This window comes from Aethalodelphis obliquidens, unplaced genomic scaffold, assembly GCF_003676395.1.
Source record: "Aethalodelphis obliquidens isolate GAN/ISIS:26980383/991018 unplaced genomic scaffold, ASM367639v1 scaffold14, whole genome shotgun sequence".
Lineage (NCBI taxonomy): Eukaryota > Metazoa > Chordata > Mammalia > Artiodactyla > Delphinidae > Aethalodelphis > Aethalodelphis obliquidens.
The window spans coordinates 28,135,661-28,153,489 of record NW_020837958.1 but is presented as its reverse complement, the minus strand read 5'-3'; the positions used below and the strand labels follow the sequence as shown (position 1 = coordinate 28,153,489).

At 48.5% G+C, this 17,829-nt stretch overlaps 1 protein-coding gene across 10 annotated transcripts in view; it reads right to left on the bottom strand.

The window, feature by feature from the left end:
• The window catches only part of ABCC8 (ATP binding cassette subfamily C member 8), a 75,897-nt gene that overhangs the window by 37,912 nt on the left and 20,156 nt on the right, over positions 1-17,829 (bottom strand). For 7 of the 10 annotated variants that reach the window (XM_027115278.1, XM_027115270.1, XM_027115271.1 and 4 more), the window contains 4 exons: positions 15,714-15,878; positions 12,203-12,358; positions 7,400-7,534; positions 6,908-7,070 (listed from right to left, as the gene is read on the bottom strand). In XM_027115278.1, the coding sequence (XP_026971079.1) occupies positions 6,908-7,070; positions 7,400-7,534; positions 12,203-12,358; positions 15,714-15,878 (619 nt within the window). The remainder of the gene's footprint in view (positions 1-6,907; positions 7,071-7,399; positions 7,535-12,202; positions 12,359-15,713; positions 15,879-17,829) is intronic. The other 3 variants (XM_027115273.1, XM_027115274.1, XM_027115276.1) reach the window with 3 other exon arrangements.

Genomic DNA, 17,829 nt, shown 5'->3' with positions numbered 1-17,829 from the left:
AACCACTGTGCCACCAGGGAAGCCCTTAATTGCCCTTCTTGATGAAGGTTCCATGGTCTCCTGGTGCCCACCTCAATGCCACAGCCCTCCCTCACAGCCCTCTCGTACTGCAGGGGGCAGGATAAGCATTATTGGTTTTCCCACAGCATAAGGAACCCAGATCTGGGACACAGGACAGAGCATGGCCATCACTGGCTGGGGAGAGGGAGGGAGAGGAGGATGTCCATCAGGCCTGGGCCATTGACCATCACCAACAATGAAGCTGTAAAGACAGTTAGCCTCGTCCCTCCCCTCCAAGGCAGTTCCTCCAGGGAGCTCCCTCAGGCAGGGGCCACCTTCTGTTCCTCTCCTGCCCATCCTGTCAAAAGGTACCTGTGCACCCCACCTCGGCCCCTGCCCCAGGCCAAGACCCCTCCCCCACACACGGGGGCTCAACTTCCAGCTGAAGAATAGGCTTGGAAGTTAGATTATAAATTGGTACACTCACTCAGAAAGCAGTCTGGTGCTTTGTAGCTAGAGCTGCACAGTTCAGACGTCTGATCCTACCATCCCTCTCCTGGAAATTTATCCTGAATAATCACTCAAGAGAAGCACAAAGCCCTCAGCAAGATGCTGTTAGCTGCAGCACTGCCTGTCACAGCAACACAAAAACCACAACCACAGCAACGAACCCCTGAAACCAAGTAAACTGGAAACATCCAACAGGATCAGCTGTTTTAGTAAATGAGGGAAAAAGGCAACTCCGGGGAGCCTCCATTTTCCTGAACCACATAAGGGCCGATGGGACATTAAAGGCAGCGGAGGAGTGGGAAATATAACCAAGAATAGATTTCTCTCCAACTTTGGCATGGGGTGGGCTGACTCACTTAGATTTGATCTAGGAAACAATGAAAAAAAGAAGGACATGACAGTGCTCAACCCTTGAATGTTAGGGAGTAGGGAATACTGTTAAATAACACTAAGTGAAAGCAGAAGATTATGAAACGATGTGTGAGTGTGATGCTGTTATGGAAAAGTTTAGTTGCATGTAGGCAGGTCAGAAAGGCTACCTTCAAGAGGGAAAGCCTTTTTGTAATGGAGTAGAGATAAGGGTACCTATTGTTTTAATACTGCCCCTCCATCCTTTAAGAAATATTCATTCAGAAATTCTTTTTTGAGGGTCTCCGCTGTTTCAGGCATTGTGTTGTGTTCTGGGGGTTCCGTAGTGAACAACTGTGTCAGCTTTTCATACCCCCCAAACAAAACAAAACAACAGATCAACTGAAAACAAAGCAGGGCTCAGATCAACTGCACCCCCCGCCCGCCGCCCGCCGGGCTTTGGCCAAGGAATGCTGTCTGGCCTTGTGGGTGGCAGTCCCCCCGCGCACTGCAATAGCAGGAGCTTTTCATTTGCAAAACATTGATAAATATTTCAGAAGCCATGCACGGGGAGGCACAGTGAGCCATTTGTGCCTCTGGTTAACTTCACCCCCTCCCCTACCCAGGGCCAGGGGAGGAGCTGCCAGCTCACAGTAACTGCAGGCTGCACCTGTAGGAGGGGAAAGGCATTTCGAAGTGAACAGAGCTATTCAGTCCGGTAGTCAGTCTGAAGTCAGCAGAGGGAAGGAAAGTAGGCAGTGGCGTGTGTCCGGCGCTAGAGGTGGTGGAAGCGAGGCTGGAGTTGGTGGAAGCGAGGCAGGAGGCTCACGGCCACACTGATTGAGGCTTCCAGCTCTCCCTCAGACACCCAAACCCCCCCGCCAGGCTATGCATCAGCAACCCACTGTGGCTGTACCAGCTGGCGGAAGGAAGGGCAGACGCTGAAGTTCAGAGAAGCTGGAGAAGGAAGGCGGACCAGGTCTGGAGGTCTCCTTGTCCCCGCACACTGGCTGTTCTGAGTCAGGGCCTCCGCCAAGGAGGAGACACTTGCCAAGAACAGCCAGGGCCTGGGTTGCGGGGAGGGGCAGGTGCTGGGTGCCCTGTGAATGGGGTTCACAGGCACCATCCTGCCCACCCCACACCTCCATCCGAGCTTGGGGGCTTGTTTTTTGCTTTTCAAAACATAGCATGAGGCCAGTCACATTCATTTGATGTGAACCACCTGACTGTGGTTCAGACCCAGGTGGGAAGAGGGAAGACCCCTGACCACAGAACACTGGAAGAGATGGCAGACCCACCTTTCCTTTAAAATCCTTCAATGCCTCTCCTGCCTCAGGAGAAAACCCAGCACACAAGGTCCTGCATGATCTGGTCTTGTTACCCTCTCCTCACCGTGATATACTCGAGTCTTGGACACACCCGTCATCCTTTTCACCTTTAGGCCTTTGTGCCTGGAACATTCTTCCCTCACTTGGCTGACATGGGATCCTACGGGCACCGGCAATGGGTTTCACCGAGCACAAGGCTTCCTTGACACCCACCACTCCTAAGATGAGGTTGGGTGCCGCTCTGATGGATTCCACTTTCTGTTCCTGTCACTCACGACACAGCTGCCCGTCTGGCTTCCCTACTAGACTGTGAACAGCCTGCCGCATCCCCCAGGCCTGGCATAGGGCTTGACACATAGTGGGTGCTCAGTAAATATTTATTGGATAAGGGAACGAAAGAAATAAAGGAGGCCAGGGCCAGGTGTGCCCATGAAAGAGAACAGGGGGATTTAGAACTGACCCTGTGGCTCTAACCACAGGCACGGCCCCTGTTCACGGCATGGTCTCCCACAGGACTGCGAGGGTGAGGACCGTGCAGCCCCCTCTCTAATGTCCAGGGCCTCAGGAGAGTCTAGCACAGAGAGGAGGAATGGGTGCTGCACAAAGGACAGAATGAACTGGCAGCATGTCAACTGGTTGACAGTTAGGGCCTGGGACCCCTGTGTCACCCCTGCAAAGCTTTCCTCAAATTTATGGCTGGACTGGACACCTAGAGCTACGCGGGTTCTGCAAGGAAATAAGGGTTGCATTGGTTTCTAAGGGGAGTGAGCACAGCACTCGCTCGCAGCTTTTCCCCACTTTGTCTTCTGCTCATTGACACCCTGCCTGTGGCAGGTGCAGCCACGCCTCCTCTTGCACGAAGCTCTGTGGGAACTCTGAGGCCGTGCAGGCTTTCTTCTTCTCTGTTCTCTGCCATTTATTGGCTGAGGACCTCAGAGAGTCCTTTCACCTCCCTGAGCCTCAGTCTTCCATGCTGTAAAATAGGACAATAGTGCTACAAACCTCACAAAGTTGTTCGGAGGGTTAAATGAAGTCAGGCTTGCTGGGCAGCAGCGTGGAGCAGGTCCCCGTGGTCGAGAGCTCCCTGCCACACTGTTTCACGTATGTTAGCTCTGACTTCTTAGCAGACTATAAACTCCTTGAGAACAGGAGCACATCTTTTGGTCTCTTGCGTCCCTCCCAGTGGTTAGCTCAGGGCAGGGCTCACTTAACGCCCTCTGAGTAACTCACATCTGTTTTTCTTCGAGAGGAAATGCTGATTCTGGATTTTGATGGCAGAGAAACTGTATCATTTCCTTTTCACCCCCTTGCTCTGTCCTGCCATGCACCAGCTCAAGGCTCCACAAACAGGAGCTCTCAGTGATGCCACTGTGAGACCATCAGACAGAGTGTCAGAGGTAACCTTGTCTGCCTGACAGTCTGTCTGGTGTACAATGACCAGACTGAAAGCCCAGCAGGCAGCACCAGGATGGGCCCCATCAGGACACGTGACTCCAGGGCTCCTTTGTGGCCACAGGACCCCATGGCTGGTGCCAGAGGTGAGAATCAAAGATGCCCCATTACCTCAAGCTTAATGACCTGTGTCCTAATTCTGGGTGACAGAGAGCAGAAGGCAGGAAATCCAGGAGGAAGTAAATGAAAACACACTCAAAGCATATAACTGCAGCCTGGCGGTGCCCTCACCCTAACTCCCTGTCTCTCCCCAACCCACTGCCGACCAACAGAAAGAAACCCATCCCAGCAAGGGTAAACACAGAGCAAACAGCACTTGGCTTTCAAAGCTCTCTCTCCCGGAGGGCTCGTCCCCTTCCTCCTCTCTGCCCTCTTCCAGCAACCAGCCTGGGCTGCTCTGTTTATCTCTCTAGGTCACCAAGTACTGGACAGGTGAGGGGCCCTGGGGAGACCCCTGTTTAGCTCCAGAGCCACTGTCATCTCAGCTCCTGACAACGTGGAACCTCCTTGCCCCAGGTCCTCCTCGCTCCAGACCCTTCACAAAGCCATGGCTAGTCTTCTGGGGGCCCCACAGGACCAAAAGCACCTACTAGACAGGCTTCGTGGGCTAGCCTGGGAACCTAGGCATCTTATGATGTTGTTTCCATAGGAAACATGTCCCAGCAGGTTGAAGTTTGGATTGCAGGAAATAAGCATACATCTCTTAGAACCAAAGTAGCTGCCACCTGCCCCCACCTGTGTGACCAGAGGCTGTCCCTACTTTGCTGTCAGGAATCTTGGGGACCCAGTGCTCCCAATTTCCTTATGGCTTCCCTTCCCTCTCTCCCGTCGTAGCAACAGTGAGCCCGCCCTACTCCACCCTGCCACGTTATTGCCGGGAGGGGGAAGACCTCCCCCACCTCAGCAGCTGTTCCCCCTGATGGGGTGTCTGGAAGCTAGGTGTCTGTAACTCACGGGTCTGTACACAGCGTGGGGTTACTGTTACCACGACCAGGCTCAGGGGTAAGCAGAGCTGACAGAGAGGCTGAAGAGGGCCTAGGGTGTGGACACTGGTTTCTCTGAGCTCCCCAGAGGCTCCCGCCTAATTTCTCCTGTCCTATCAAGTGCTCAGCCCAGGGGTGCTTGGAGGCCACAAGGTCACGGCTGAGGAACCTGGAGTGTCTTGGTGAAGAATCTAGGAAGACTGCCATGCTCATCGCTCCATTCTGAGAAAATCAGCTCTTAGCAGGATTTTCTGCAGAAGGGTGTCATGGCTGGTGCCACGATGGTGGGTGGCCTGGCCACTGGTGCCTGGACCAGGACGCCATGGTCTGACCGGACACAAGGAAGTGCTCAGTGCAAGCCCCACCTTGTGAAAAGCTTCAGGTTGGACGCTGGCCACTTGAGCCCACCAGACCCCCTCGCTAGGCAACGTGACTGCCAGGAACACACAGGTGACCTGAGGGACCACCTCATTCTCCATGCACCTCTCTGGGAGACACATCTGGTGCACCCTCCACTGCTGCCCAGCACTGCCATGCCCACAGGTGTGTCTCTTCCTGCCACACCAAGAGAACCAACTTCGGCCGGAGGGGGGTGGTAGTCGTAGTGTCTACCTCTCTTAATTTCCTTCCCTATTTCCCACTCCTGTCAGAGCCCATGCTGGGTTGTTTCTCCTCTATTCAGAGACAATAGCCTGAAAATGGTGCCCATTGTGCCCTCAGTTTTCTTCACCCCACTTGGGTTCCTGGCTCTGGGTGGAAAACAGCATGAGGCTGGGAGTCTAAGAGATTCCAGAGGATCTAGTCTGAGCCAAGCCATTAACCTCAGAAGTGACCTCAGGAAGATGCCCCCCTCTGGGCCTCAATTTCCCATCTGTAAAATGGTTCTCCCAACTTACAAAAGCATTTTCCATTTATCTCTCCTTGCCACATTCTGTGTAATTTCCACAGATCTATCTTTTTATTCACAAATTCTCTCTTCAGCTATGTTAATTCATTTAACCTGTACACTGAGTTGTTTATTGTTTCTTTTTTATTTTTTTCTCTCTGGGGGCTTCCTCTTGGCCGTTCCTACCAAAATGGCTCTTAAATTGGACAGATCAGGGAATCAGAGTGAGGTTTTCTAGCTGCTAAATATCTACATCCCAATTATGCACTTGGGCAGTAACCACAAAGGGGTGGATCCATGGAACCACTAGACCAACTGTGAGATAAACTTGGGCCAGGACTCCATCCATCACCTGACCTCTATATGCCCACTCTGACCAGGGGGTCAGCTGAATTAATTTCAATAACTAAATTTTTAGAAGTTCTTTTGGCTTTCTTTTTGCTGTTTTGTCTTGTGCCTTCCTTTAATTATCTTAACACACTTATTTTGTTGGTTTTATTTTGTTTTGTTTTTTGGCCATGCCGTGCAGCTTGTGGGATCTTAGTTCCCTGACCAAACCCTGGTGCTCAGCAGCGAAAGCACAGAGTCCTAACCCTTGGACTGCCAGGGAGTTCCCTTAAAGCACTTATTTTATTATCTCTTTCAGACTATTCTATCATCTCGAAGTATTGAGGAACGAATTCTCCTATTTGCTGACTCTCACTCTGGTGGTACATCTTTTCTGGAGGATTTTTATTTCTTTATTATCAGCTCATTGTTTAACATGAGTATTTGCCACTGGAGTCCTATGTTCTCTGGAAAATGGTTTTAATATGCGTGTCTTCTGGGACCATAGGAGTTTTACCAGTTTTGGTCTTTTTTTCTCTATTTTCGGGGCTTGGGGTTCCCAAACCACTTGGTTAATGTAAATTCAGTCCCTACACCTGTGAGTACCTCAAGCTTGAGCTTTTGTTCTTTAAAGAGAAATCTTCTACCTCTCATGGCCCCAGGTAGATGAAAGCTTCCTTAAGGCCCTGGCAGCTCAGTCTGACTTATTGAAAAGAAGTCCTTACACTCGGGAGAATTCAAAACTGCTGTTATTTATTCATTTATTGCTGCCTCTCAATAACATATCAGCTTAATAAGACATCAAAGACCACATCTATCTCTCTCATCACTGTACCTTGAGGGCCAGCCCAGGGCCCTGCACGTAGCAGGCTCTCAATACGTTTGCTCGATAAATGGCTGAAGAACATTGATTTCTGGCAGCTCTGCTACAAGAGACAGCTTGAGGCTCTCCTGGACGGGATGATCCCCGAAGTCTCCCACTTCTGCCACCCCTACCTCCTCCCCCAGCCCTGGCACCCTATCCTGGCATGTAAGTAGCTGCACACAGGGCTGGCTGGTTGCGGGGGACTCACTGGAGATGGAGGTGTAGACGGCGAAGGCCCTGAGGCTGGTCATCTCCTTCCTGCGGGTCATCTCCACCCGCGTGCGGAAGATGTTCTCCCAGGCGTACAGCTTGAGCAGTTTGATGCCACGCAGCATCTCGTTGGTCTGCTTCAGCCTCTCGTTGGAATACTCCTGCCAGGAGTCACTGAGTCAGAGAAGGGTTTCTTTTGCCCCCATCCCACCCAAGAGGAAGGAGGTGGGTCAACGCCCTCACCATTTTCCAGCCTCCGCCCAGCCTCCGTCTCCTCGGGGATGTTCCATTAATCCCATTTCACAAAGAAACCGAGGCCTGGACAGCTGAAGTGACCTGCTTAAGGTCAATCATAGTGTGGATGTGTGTGGGGGGCACTGTTTGGTGACATCTGGGGGAAGAGTGAGGAGACCCACTAATGTAAGGGGAGAGGGAGCGGTATGGGGGAAGGATGGGAAAAGGGGGCGCATGCACACCTACAGATACTTACCAGTGTGCTCCGCTGGGCCTGGGAGAGCTTGGTGGCCACAAAATACTGCACTGGAGCCAGCAGAATGATGACAGCTGCTCCAATTAAGGCACTGACTCCAAGGATGTAGTAAAGGAGAATCACACCCACGATGATCTGAGGGAGGGTCATGGGAATGAATTCCCTTTGATCTGGGGGCTTCCCTGCCAGGGGGTATTGGCACCCCCCTCCCCACCCGGTAACCCAGTGCCCTAAAGTGGGACATGCCTTCGTGTCCAGCTTTCAAAAGTTTCTTGTGGGAAAGAGGAGGAGGTGTTACAAAGCAATTTCAGAAGGAGGGACTCACATGATGGGCTCTCACACAAGCAGAGAATTTCTGGGCTGGTAACTAACTGTATTTATCTGCAAGGCTGGCTGAGGCATTAACTCTCTCCATGTCTACTTTTGCAGATGGAGGTCTAAGAGGTGAGTTTGCACAGTGAGTGACAGCACCTTTTGTTCTATTGGCTGGTTTTCAAGGCTGATGGTTCACTCTCATTGGAAAAAAGTGATACGTAAGCAAAGGAGCAAAATAGCTGTATCCATGCCAGACAAAACCAGTCCAGGGTCTAAGAGTGTACTTTTCATCCTTACGCTCCTGGTGTCTTTAATTTTTAGTGAATCTGGTAGGCATCCTCTAAAAAGAGAATTCATTCTGTTTCTAGCTCTATGTAAATGACAGCTGTCTTCTGAATATTTATGAGAAGTATAAATTACTCTTGCCAGCCCCCAAAGCATCACGATGACAACTTCTCAGGTCGCCTTCAAAGGCAGACGCTTCTAAATTCAGGACTTATTCTAGAGGAACAGATGTGCTGCTTCCTTAATAGAAAACAAAAGTGTGTCTGGGTTGGCCCTGCACTCCCTGAGCCCTACACCAAATTGGCACTAGGCTCCTGCACCATCTCAAGGGCCAAAGACTGGGTGTCTATTAGTTAGAGAATGCCTCCTGCATTAGCAGATTCCTAGGGGGCGGGTAAGTGACCCCTTTACCACCTGCCTCCCAGTGTTTAACTGATGTTAAATGCTGGCATGGATGGAGCACATTAGGAGATGAAAAACCTTCCTACTCTTGCTGGCCCCCACTCCCATCATCCCTCTGGAAAACTATCCCTGGCCTCCACTCTTTCCATTAGCTGTCCTCATTTGGAGGCAGTCGGGGTGTTGTTTAGCAACTTGGGTAGAGCAGGATACCAGGGAAGCTCTCAGACCACTGCCAGAGTCACCGCCAGGGCCCCGGCTGGGGGGTCGGTGTCTGCACGCCCACCACCTCCAAGGCTGGCAGCTGCTGGGGCAAGAGCTGGGGATGTGACGACTTCTACTGCCACCAGGCTCCTCCTCACACTTCAGCCACCCTTTGTTACGCTCCCCAGACCCTTCTGCCCCCTCTGCCCTTCTGCAGGGGTCTGAATGGACCCTGTGAGAGAGCATACCAGAAATCAGGGATTCTGAGTATGCAAAGCAAATGTGGGGAATAAAAGGACTATTTTATCTCCTAGTCTCAGGCTAGGAAAGCAATCTCGTGTAGTGGTGGGGAGATCACAGTCCCAGGAGTCTGCAGCCGAGTTTGAATGCAGTCCCAGCATTTACTGGCAGTGCAATCTTGCATCTCAGCATCTTCATTTTTAAAATGGTAATTTTAATTGCCGCCTTAGCAGGACTGTTGTGAAGATTAAATGAACATATATATGATAAGAACCTAGAATAGTGCCTGACACTTAGCTGGAGACAAGGTGGCTGACCTTTTTTTAAAGATCTTTTTTTGATGTGGACCATTTTTAAAGTCTTTACTGAATTTGTTACAATATTGCTTCTGTTGTTTATGTTTTGGTTTTTTGGCTGTCAAGCATATGGGATCTTAGCTCCTCCATCAGGGATCGCAGGGATCGAACCAGTACCCCCTGCAGTGGAAGGCAAAGTCTTAACTACTGGGCCACCAGAGAAGTCCCTGACCCTCCTTCTTAAAAACAAACAAGCCTCATGGGATCTCTGTCACTAGGGAACCACAGAAAGGCGATACCTGGGTATGGTGCTCCTACCAGCTCACTGTGTGGCCCAGGGTAAGGTCCCTGCCCTCTCTGGGCCGCTGATGCCCATGGCATGAGGAAGCACAGAGGTCCCCACTCTGGCCAAGGTCTTTGACATGGCTGTCAATAAGCTTCAGAGGGCCTGCAAAGCCCCTTAAATTGTAGGCAAAATGTGTGAATGCACATTTGTTTTTCTGAGAAGAAAGTTTCATTAGGTTTTCAAAAGTAGATGTAGATCAGTGGTTGCTTAGAGCTGGGGGCAGGGATGAGGAGTGACTGCCAGGGGATGTCGGTTTCTTCTTGGGGTGATGAAAGTGTTCTAAAATTGTGATGATGTTGCACAACTCTGTAAACATGCAAAAGTGAATTGTACACTTTAAATGGGTGAATTATATCTCAATAAAACTGTTATTTAAAAAAGTATATGTGAATAAAAAAGATTACAAATCAGGGTGAGCCCCTGGGGACAAAGGAACAGGGGCTCCTGAGCTAATTTCAATACCATCAAAAGCCTCATGTGCCCTGTGGCCAACCAGGCTCCACATGGAATCCTGACCTGGTCCAAGGAATTGTATCAATTCCGGTGGTAACACTGTGTCTTGAGGCTGGTCAAAGCTATAAGGGCAAAGGTACAGTCTTTGAGGAATTAAAACAGAAAATCAAATGATACTTCATGATAAATAAGGAAATGTAAGTACTTTGTGGAGGTAAAAATTCTTACCTAATCTCCCCCCCCCCCCCCCCCCCCCAACCCCGGTGTTGTGAGAGTTAATTACACAAGTGAGACAGGCTGCGCAGGCCAGGCACAGGGCAGGGGCTAGCAGCTCTTAGTTTTGTTAGCAATGGTACATGTGCAACAAACACTATTAATGATAGTAACCAGGGACTTCCCTGGTGGCGCAGTGGTTAAGAATCCGCCTGCCAATGCAGGGGACATGGGTTCGAGCCCCGGTCCGGGAAGATCCCACCTGCCACGGAGCAACTAAGCCCGTCCGCCACAACTACTGAGCCTGCGCTCTAGAGCCCACGAGCCACAGCTACTGAGCCCGTGTGCCGCAACTACTGAAGCCCGTGCGCTGCAACTACTGAAGCCCATGCACTGCAACTACTGAAGCCCGTGCGCCTGGAGCCCATGCTCTGCAATAAGAGAAGCCACCGCAATGAGAAGCCCCGCACACCGCAACGAAGAGTGGCCCCTGCTCACCGCAACTAGAGAAAGCCCACGCGCAGCAATGAAGACGCAATGCAGCCAAAAAAATAAAAATAAAAATAAATAAAATTTAAAAAGTAAAATAATAGTAACCATAACAATGCAGCAGGTCTGGTGGACAAAATCTTCCAAAACGGGTTGTTCAAGGAAACACAAGAGAAACGATAAAACGCTGTGACTACTAGATGAGCTCTCCAGGCCCTTCTATAGTTTCTGTAGTCACTGATCCATCTTGGCAGACTGGAGGGGGGCACAGGGATCTGGGTGTTGGTCAGTGGTAACAGGGAATGGTGTATATGGCTGTTCCCGTAAAAAGGACCATCAGATTTCCTGCCCTACATCCAATCTTGTCTAGCTGCCTCCCTATGCAAGCCTCTCCTTCTGTTTTTCTTTAGTGTCTCTTACATATATAAACTTTACAGGTAAGGAAGACCAATATACATCACTTTAGATTAAGGTTTATGGACTCTACATCCCAAGAAGCAATGGATTCTGGATTGGTAAAGTTCTTACATCAAAGTGAGCAAGTTAGAGGGCTGTGATGTTTACTTAGTGACCACTCTATGCCAGGCACTGTGCTTGGTGCTTTGCTTACATTATCTAATTGAATCATCAGAACACCTCCAGAGGGTAGGAATCATCCTCTTTTCCCAGATGAGGAAACCGAGGCTCAGATAGGTTAAGTACTTGAATCAGCCTGCCTCACCCAAGTCCAGACACTTTCTGCTATACCAGGCATCCCCTGTGAAGCCTGCAGGCCCTCTGGGAGTGGATCTTGGATTTCAGTTTCTGGCCTGAGCACCAGAGTGAAGATTCATCTTCAGGCACACGGCAGGAATCACAGACTCTGTGGTGGAAGAGCTCCAGATGGGAGATGGAGCAGATGAGGCCAGGAGTCAGGTAAACCGTGCCGGGGATTCTCATTCTACTGTTGGGGGAGAATATGCCTTCTCCAGAGCCAGTCCCAAAAGTTGCCTGGCTTTAGGAAATGCCATGTTTTAGATTTCCAAAATTAACACGGGTTTATTGGAGAATTTAGAAACGCACAAACAAAATAAAAATCGCTTGTAATCCCACCACGAGGACTTTCAGTTCTTTTTTTTCCTGTGTGAATCTGTACAAATATATACATGTGTATATTCCAATTTAGCAGGAAGCACACTGTGAATACTATTTTTAACTTACTCTTTTTGCTTAAAAATACATCGTGAACACTTTTCAACGTAATTAAGTACTCTGCTATAACATAACTTTTAATGTCTGTGAAAGTGTTCCACACATGATTATTCTATACATTTTTTTTAAGGTTGGCTACATTTCAAAAGTCTTAGTGACACTGCCTTCTCTGATCATCAAGAGAGATGGCTAGACCACTTGCAGAGTATAAGACAGTATAGACACCCAGGCATACACTCCATGGAGACCCCAAGGGGATAGAAGGTACAGGCAAACAAGGAATGGAAGACGGTGAGCTTCTGGCCACTGGGCATGTACCAGCGGATTCTGGTTTTGTGTCCCCCAATCCCCAACAAAGCACACATCCCTTACCTGTACTGGCATAGCCCAGAGGTTTGGGCACAAGAAGAAAAACCACATGAGCTGGTTGGTGTCGATGGCTACCAGGTTACAGATCTGTCCGGCAGTCATTTCCCCCATGGATAGGTTGGAGGTGGACAGGTGCATAATTTTATTGTAAATTTTGGTCTGGAAATGAGAGCAGAGTGTTTCACATTTGTCATCATCAACATCCTAATCACCACCCCAGATGCCATGTGTCTCTAAAGTGCCAGGGGCTTCTCAGACATTCCCCCATGGAGCCCCAGAGCAGCTCTGTAAAGGGCACTGCATGATTGTTCCAGTTTTACAAATGGAGTAACTAAGGCTCAGAGAGGTAAAGGGCATTGACTATAGTTCAAGCAAGTCAGAGAGGCAGCATTCGCGTGAGGAATCTGTGCTAGCATGGCAAGCTACTTCCCCAGCAAGCAAGCCCTTTCCCTTGGAGACAGGACTTAATTAGCTTTTAAATCTTAAAAGCAGATTTTCACGTCCAGTTGTATTCTTGATTTACCGGAGGTCCGTGGAGAACACACTTTAGAGCCATAAAAATGATGAAGGGTGGCAGCCATCTGTTTTAATGCGGCTTCTTCACCCGGGAAAGGGGGTATGCTCTGGGGCCAAGTCCTGTCTTAATTGAGCCTTTAAATAAAACAAGGATTCAGCCTGGGAAGGTCTTATGTAAGACAAATGCTTGTGTCGATCAGCCCCAGCACCTTCCGGAGTCTGGCCACCCCAAGGACCTTGTTCTCCTTCCCCAGGGTAGATGGGGAGCAGCCATGGCAATGGCTCCCTGTGAACTCCGAACCTAAAAGCTCTATGTGCACGGTGACTGTGCCTCCCAGAAAGATGGCAATTGTCAGGCTCTGTGCCCTTAAACAAGGAAAAATGCATTCCCTGTAGGGATGCCTGCTCTTGAATGAAATTCTACTGTGCATTCTGTTGCAAGGTGGATTCCCAGCCCTTAATTCATCTTTTGTGTAAACCCAGGCTTTTTCATGGGTCAGGTCTGCTTAAAGCATGAACCTGTTCTGTCTTTTACGAGTTTATATATACCATGGGTAAGGTTTAATATAATGGCAATGACATTTTTTGACAGATCTATGCTCATCCTAAGTTATGTGCAATCAGTCTTTAAAGAATAATAATAAATCTAGTTTCAGTGAAGTAGGAACATACAGTAAACTATCAAATAAAGCATTATTAAGACCAGGATATAGAGAATTACATGACCGAAACCTGGTATATGTCAAAAATTATATATAATACAGGAATCTTGCTTCATAACTTTTCATGCAAGAACCGTCGTTGTTCTCAAACTCATGAAGACATAAACCCTTATCTATAGATTTCTGTAAATCTCTGAAAGGAAGAAGTTTTTCTCTAATTTGCTCCCGTAATTAATGCCAGCATTTTCTTTCGGGGACATAATGAATTCGTGCAAAAGATTCAGACAGTTTAATAAAAATGATTACATGCTAATACATTAAAAAACCATATTTGGCTTTTTTAGTATAATTGGAAAATATTGGGCTAGTGTGTAATTTATGACAGAAATAGAAAGTAGATTTAATTACAAAACTGCTTGACTATGAAACTGGCTGCTGTTTGTGGTGATACATGCCTGCCTGTCACTGGAGGGGTCTGGACAGAGTTTGGGATTTTAGAGAGGTTTTCTGAACTAGCAATAGCTTGGTTCTCCTAGATCTGAACCCCTATGAGTCTTAGAGGGTCTTAGATTTTCCTGGGATCTTTCTACCTTTCTCACTTGATGACATTCATGAGGAAATGAAAAACCACTGGAGATGGACAGCTTCCCAAGCTGTGCACTATACAACTCCAGGGGGCGCCACTCACATGGACTATACCAAGATAACCAGAGTTTGGACCCAGACACAGTCTCCAGCCCAGGCTCTACCCTTCTCTTCTCAGTTCCTTTTCTGCAATGCCTCTGATCCTGGCTCCCAGAGGACCAATCAATGTTCATGATTCTGAGAAACATTTCTGAAGAATGAGCTGGCTTTGGGATTTAGTCACAATTTCCTAGTGTTCTACTGACTTCATGGGAATTGCTGGGTATGGCAGAATCTGCCAGCTGTCCCCCACTATCCATTCTCTTCTTTCTGTAAGAAGAATTTCTAGCAGGGCATATATGGCTGTCAAGAATAAAGACCAGGGACTTCCCTGATGGCCCAGTGGTTAGGACTCCACACTTCCACTGCAGGGGGCATAGGTTTGATCCCTGGTTGGGAAACTAAGATCCCACGTGCCGTGTGGTGTGGCCAAAAAAAAAAAAAAAAGAAAAGAAAAAGAATAAAGACCACACTTTCTAGCCTCTCTAGGTATAGCCACGTGGCCAATTTCTCCCCAGTGGGATGGGAGAGGATCTGTGCAACTTCCGCATCATGATTTGAAAAGACATTAGGCCTTCCTATTGTCCCATCTTTCTTCTTGTCGGTTTAAATGTAGACACGATAGTGGCAATTTCAGTAGTCACATTAAACCATGAGACAAAGTCATGTAAGAAGGCTGGCAAAGCAACATTACAGAAGGAGCCAAGGTCTCTGATGATTGTATAGCTGCCGCATCAGCCCTGACTAAATGTGCAAAACAAACTTTTATCCTATTTAAACCACTATCACACTGGGTCTCTCCATTCCAACAGTGGAACCAAAATTCTAATGAAAACACTGGGGCTTGGGGCTTCCCTGGTGGCGCAGTGGTTGAGAGTCCGCCTGCCGATGGCAGGGGACACGGGTTCGTGCCCCGGTCCGGGAAGATTCCATACGCCGTGGAGCAGCTGGGCCTGTGAGCCATGGCCGCTGAGCCTGTGCATCTGGAGCCTGTGCTCCGCAATGGGAGAGGCCACAACAGTGAGAGGCCCGCGTACCGCAAAAAAAAACAAAAAACGAAAAACACTGGGGCTCATCACCACCTTGCCTAATGGGGCCCTGAATCCTTCCTGACCTTGACCATCCTTTCAACCGACTCTGAGAAGGAAGCCACAGCAGACAGGAACAAGAACCTAGACCCAGGGACTTACCAGGCCGGGTACGTCTCTCTCGTCACAACCCAAGATTTAAGAGTTCAAATAGATCTTACAGTCTATCTAGTCTTGGTATGTCAAACATGCTTCTTTGTAACCAAAGAAGACTGTCTGGTAACAGAGCCCTGGAACAATATTTATAGACGGATTCTTAGGCTGCACTTGCATTCAGCAGGAAAAAGTGCTGTGACTGATTAGTGATGTCCGTCCCATTCAAGGCTGAGCAGTTGACATCTCAGATCTAGTCCAAGGCAGAACTAGGGCTAGAACTACTACATTTCCCAAGACCAGCCCAAGGCACTCTCCACTATGTCACACTGCCTTGTCAATGGTTATTGTTTCAAAACACTGTTAAAGGGTAACAAGAAAATAAATTCACAGCAGAATCATTCTTGAGTGTCCGTGAGGACAAATAATGCAGTTCTTATTGTTTAGTGAAAAGAATAATCATTCAAGTACCTGTATTGCTCCTCTCAAGTTAATTCCAGTTTCAATGGCGACATAGTAGGATGCTTGCAGAAATGTCCTTTGCAGTAGGAGGGCAAGGAACAGAAGCACGGCTAAGACGTAGGCATTAGCAAGGAACTCTTGGGATGAGACAAAGTAAACCCCGAGAAATTGTGTCTGTTGGAAAGAGAAATTCAGAGGTGGCAGTCGTGGCCAGCAAAATGACTGCCATTGGTACCTGTTACTGGGCCATAGAGGCCATTATTATAGGACCCTCCATGCTTGCAAGCTTTGGGCAACTGTTTATGAGTGAAAAATCAGACTAGCATTCTTCTAACTACAGGGAGGGTTGCCTATACTCTCTCCATCAATAAACTTAGGTGAACAGAATGTGGCCCAGTTCTAACCTCATGCCCATAAATATGACTCTCAGCTTTTTGGCCACCAGGCCAGGGGAGCTCACTCTGAATAGGACAAGAATAAATAGAGCAAATCACAGAGCAGCCAAAACTAGAACTGCTAGAACAGATCCCACGACGTGTGTTCTCTGCTACAAAAACTGAATCAGCTGAGGCCTTGTCCCACATTCACCAACAGCGTGCACTATAGAAACTTCTGGGAAGAAAGACCAGCAGAAAACATGGCAGTAGTGCTCCCAGGCAAGAGATGGGAACTCATTGCCTATAATTGACTATTTCAGACCCAAGCGCCCCAGCCTTGTGGGCTCCTGGGACCTCCTTTTAAATGTAAGGCTTCCTGCACCTCCAGCAAGATCTCAGATGATAAGTAGTGGGGGAAAAAAACCCAAACACCTTGACTTCATTGCTAAAGATACCAGGGAACAACAGCATGTGTTTCTAAATTCATCATCAACAGCTCCTGGGAAAACTTTGATCTTGATTAAGTCCATCGCTCCCCAGCAGAGCCACATCAGTGTTTCCATGAAGACATAGCTCTCCCCTTCCGGAGACTCTGCCCTGAACTTTGCAAGTGATTTGGAAGGGTGTGGGAACTGCTGCTGCGGGATAAAGAGTGGTGGGAACAAAGTGCTGAGAAGGAGCCTGATGGCATGTCCACACCAGAGCAGGCTGAAAGGGTCAGGATTCTAAGCGGAGTCCTTCCTGTTCCTAGAGTCAGAAATTCCTACATCCTGGATACAGGCCTTTCTGATGGTAGAGAAGATCTTGTCTCTTGGTTCAACAGGCCCCTTTAACCAGCTCTCACAGCTCCATGGAGCCGGTCCTGGTTACAACTGTATGGCCCTTCCTCTGTGGCATGGGGTCTCTCCCTTTTGGGGACAGCAGGAAGCAGATATAGGGAGAAGTGAGGTCTCTTAGAAGGGGGTCCTACTGACGCCTGAAGCCCCTGACTCTGTCTCATTTGTCAAAGTACAACAGGAAAAGGGAGAAGGGAGAAGTGAGAGGGTGGGGATGGCTGGAAGCAGCAAAATGGACCTTAAAACTAGGCCACATGGCTTAAGAACCTGACCTAACAGGGAAGCAAGGGGCAGGATACAATATTTACCAGGTGCAATGCTCACAACACGTAATGAGAAGAGTACCATTATTAGCCCAATTTTACACATGAGGAAATGGAGTTTCAGCATGGTTAAGTGGCTGGCCCAAGGTCACATGCTGATAAAGGAAAACAACACGTGAACATGAACCTGTATGATGCCAAAATCACTACCGTAGATCCACTACTTAAGTCTCATCCAGTCTTTTGACCTTGAGTCTCCTACTGTCAGCTACAAGCTTGTGACTTGTGGGGGACTGAAAGATGCCCACCTGCATGGTTCTGGGTCAAAAATGTAGTCATCCGGGCTTGGGAAAAACCTGGTCCTGTGTAACATGCCTTGGAATTCTTCTGTTCTACCAGCCTCTGTAGAGACCCAGCTCTGGAGAATAGAGTCCATTATTTTAAAGCCACAAAGCACGTCATGGGGGTTTATCCCAAAGGAAATAATTTAACATAAGGAAAGAGCTGTATGTACAAAGATGTACTATCTCTGGATTATAGCAGGGGGAGAGTGCAAAAATCCATGTAAATATCTAACCACAGGGAATGGGTAAGTATATTAGGAGACTCATGGGAACGTTATGCCACCAAGAACACCAGTTACCACGAA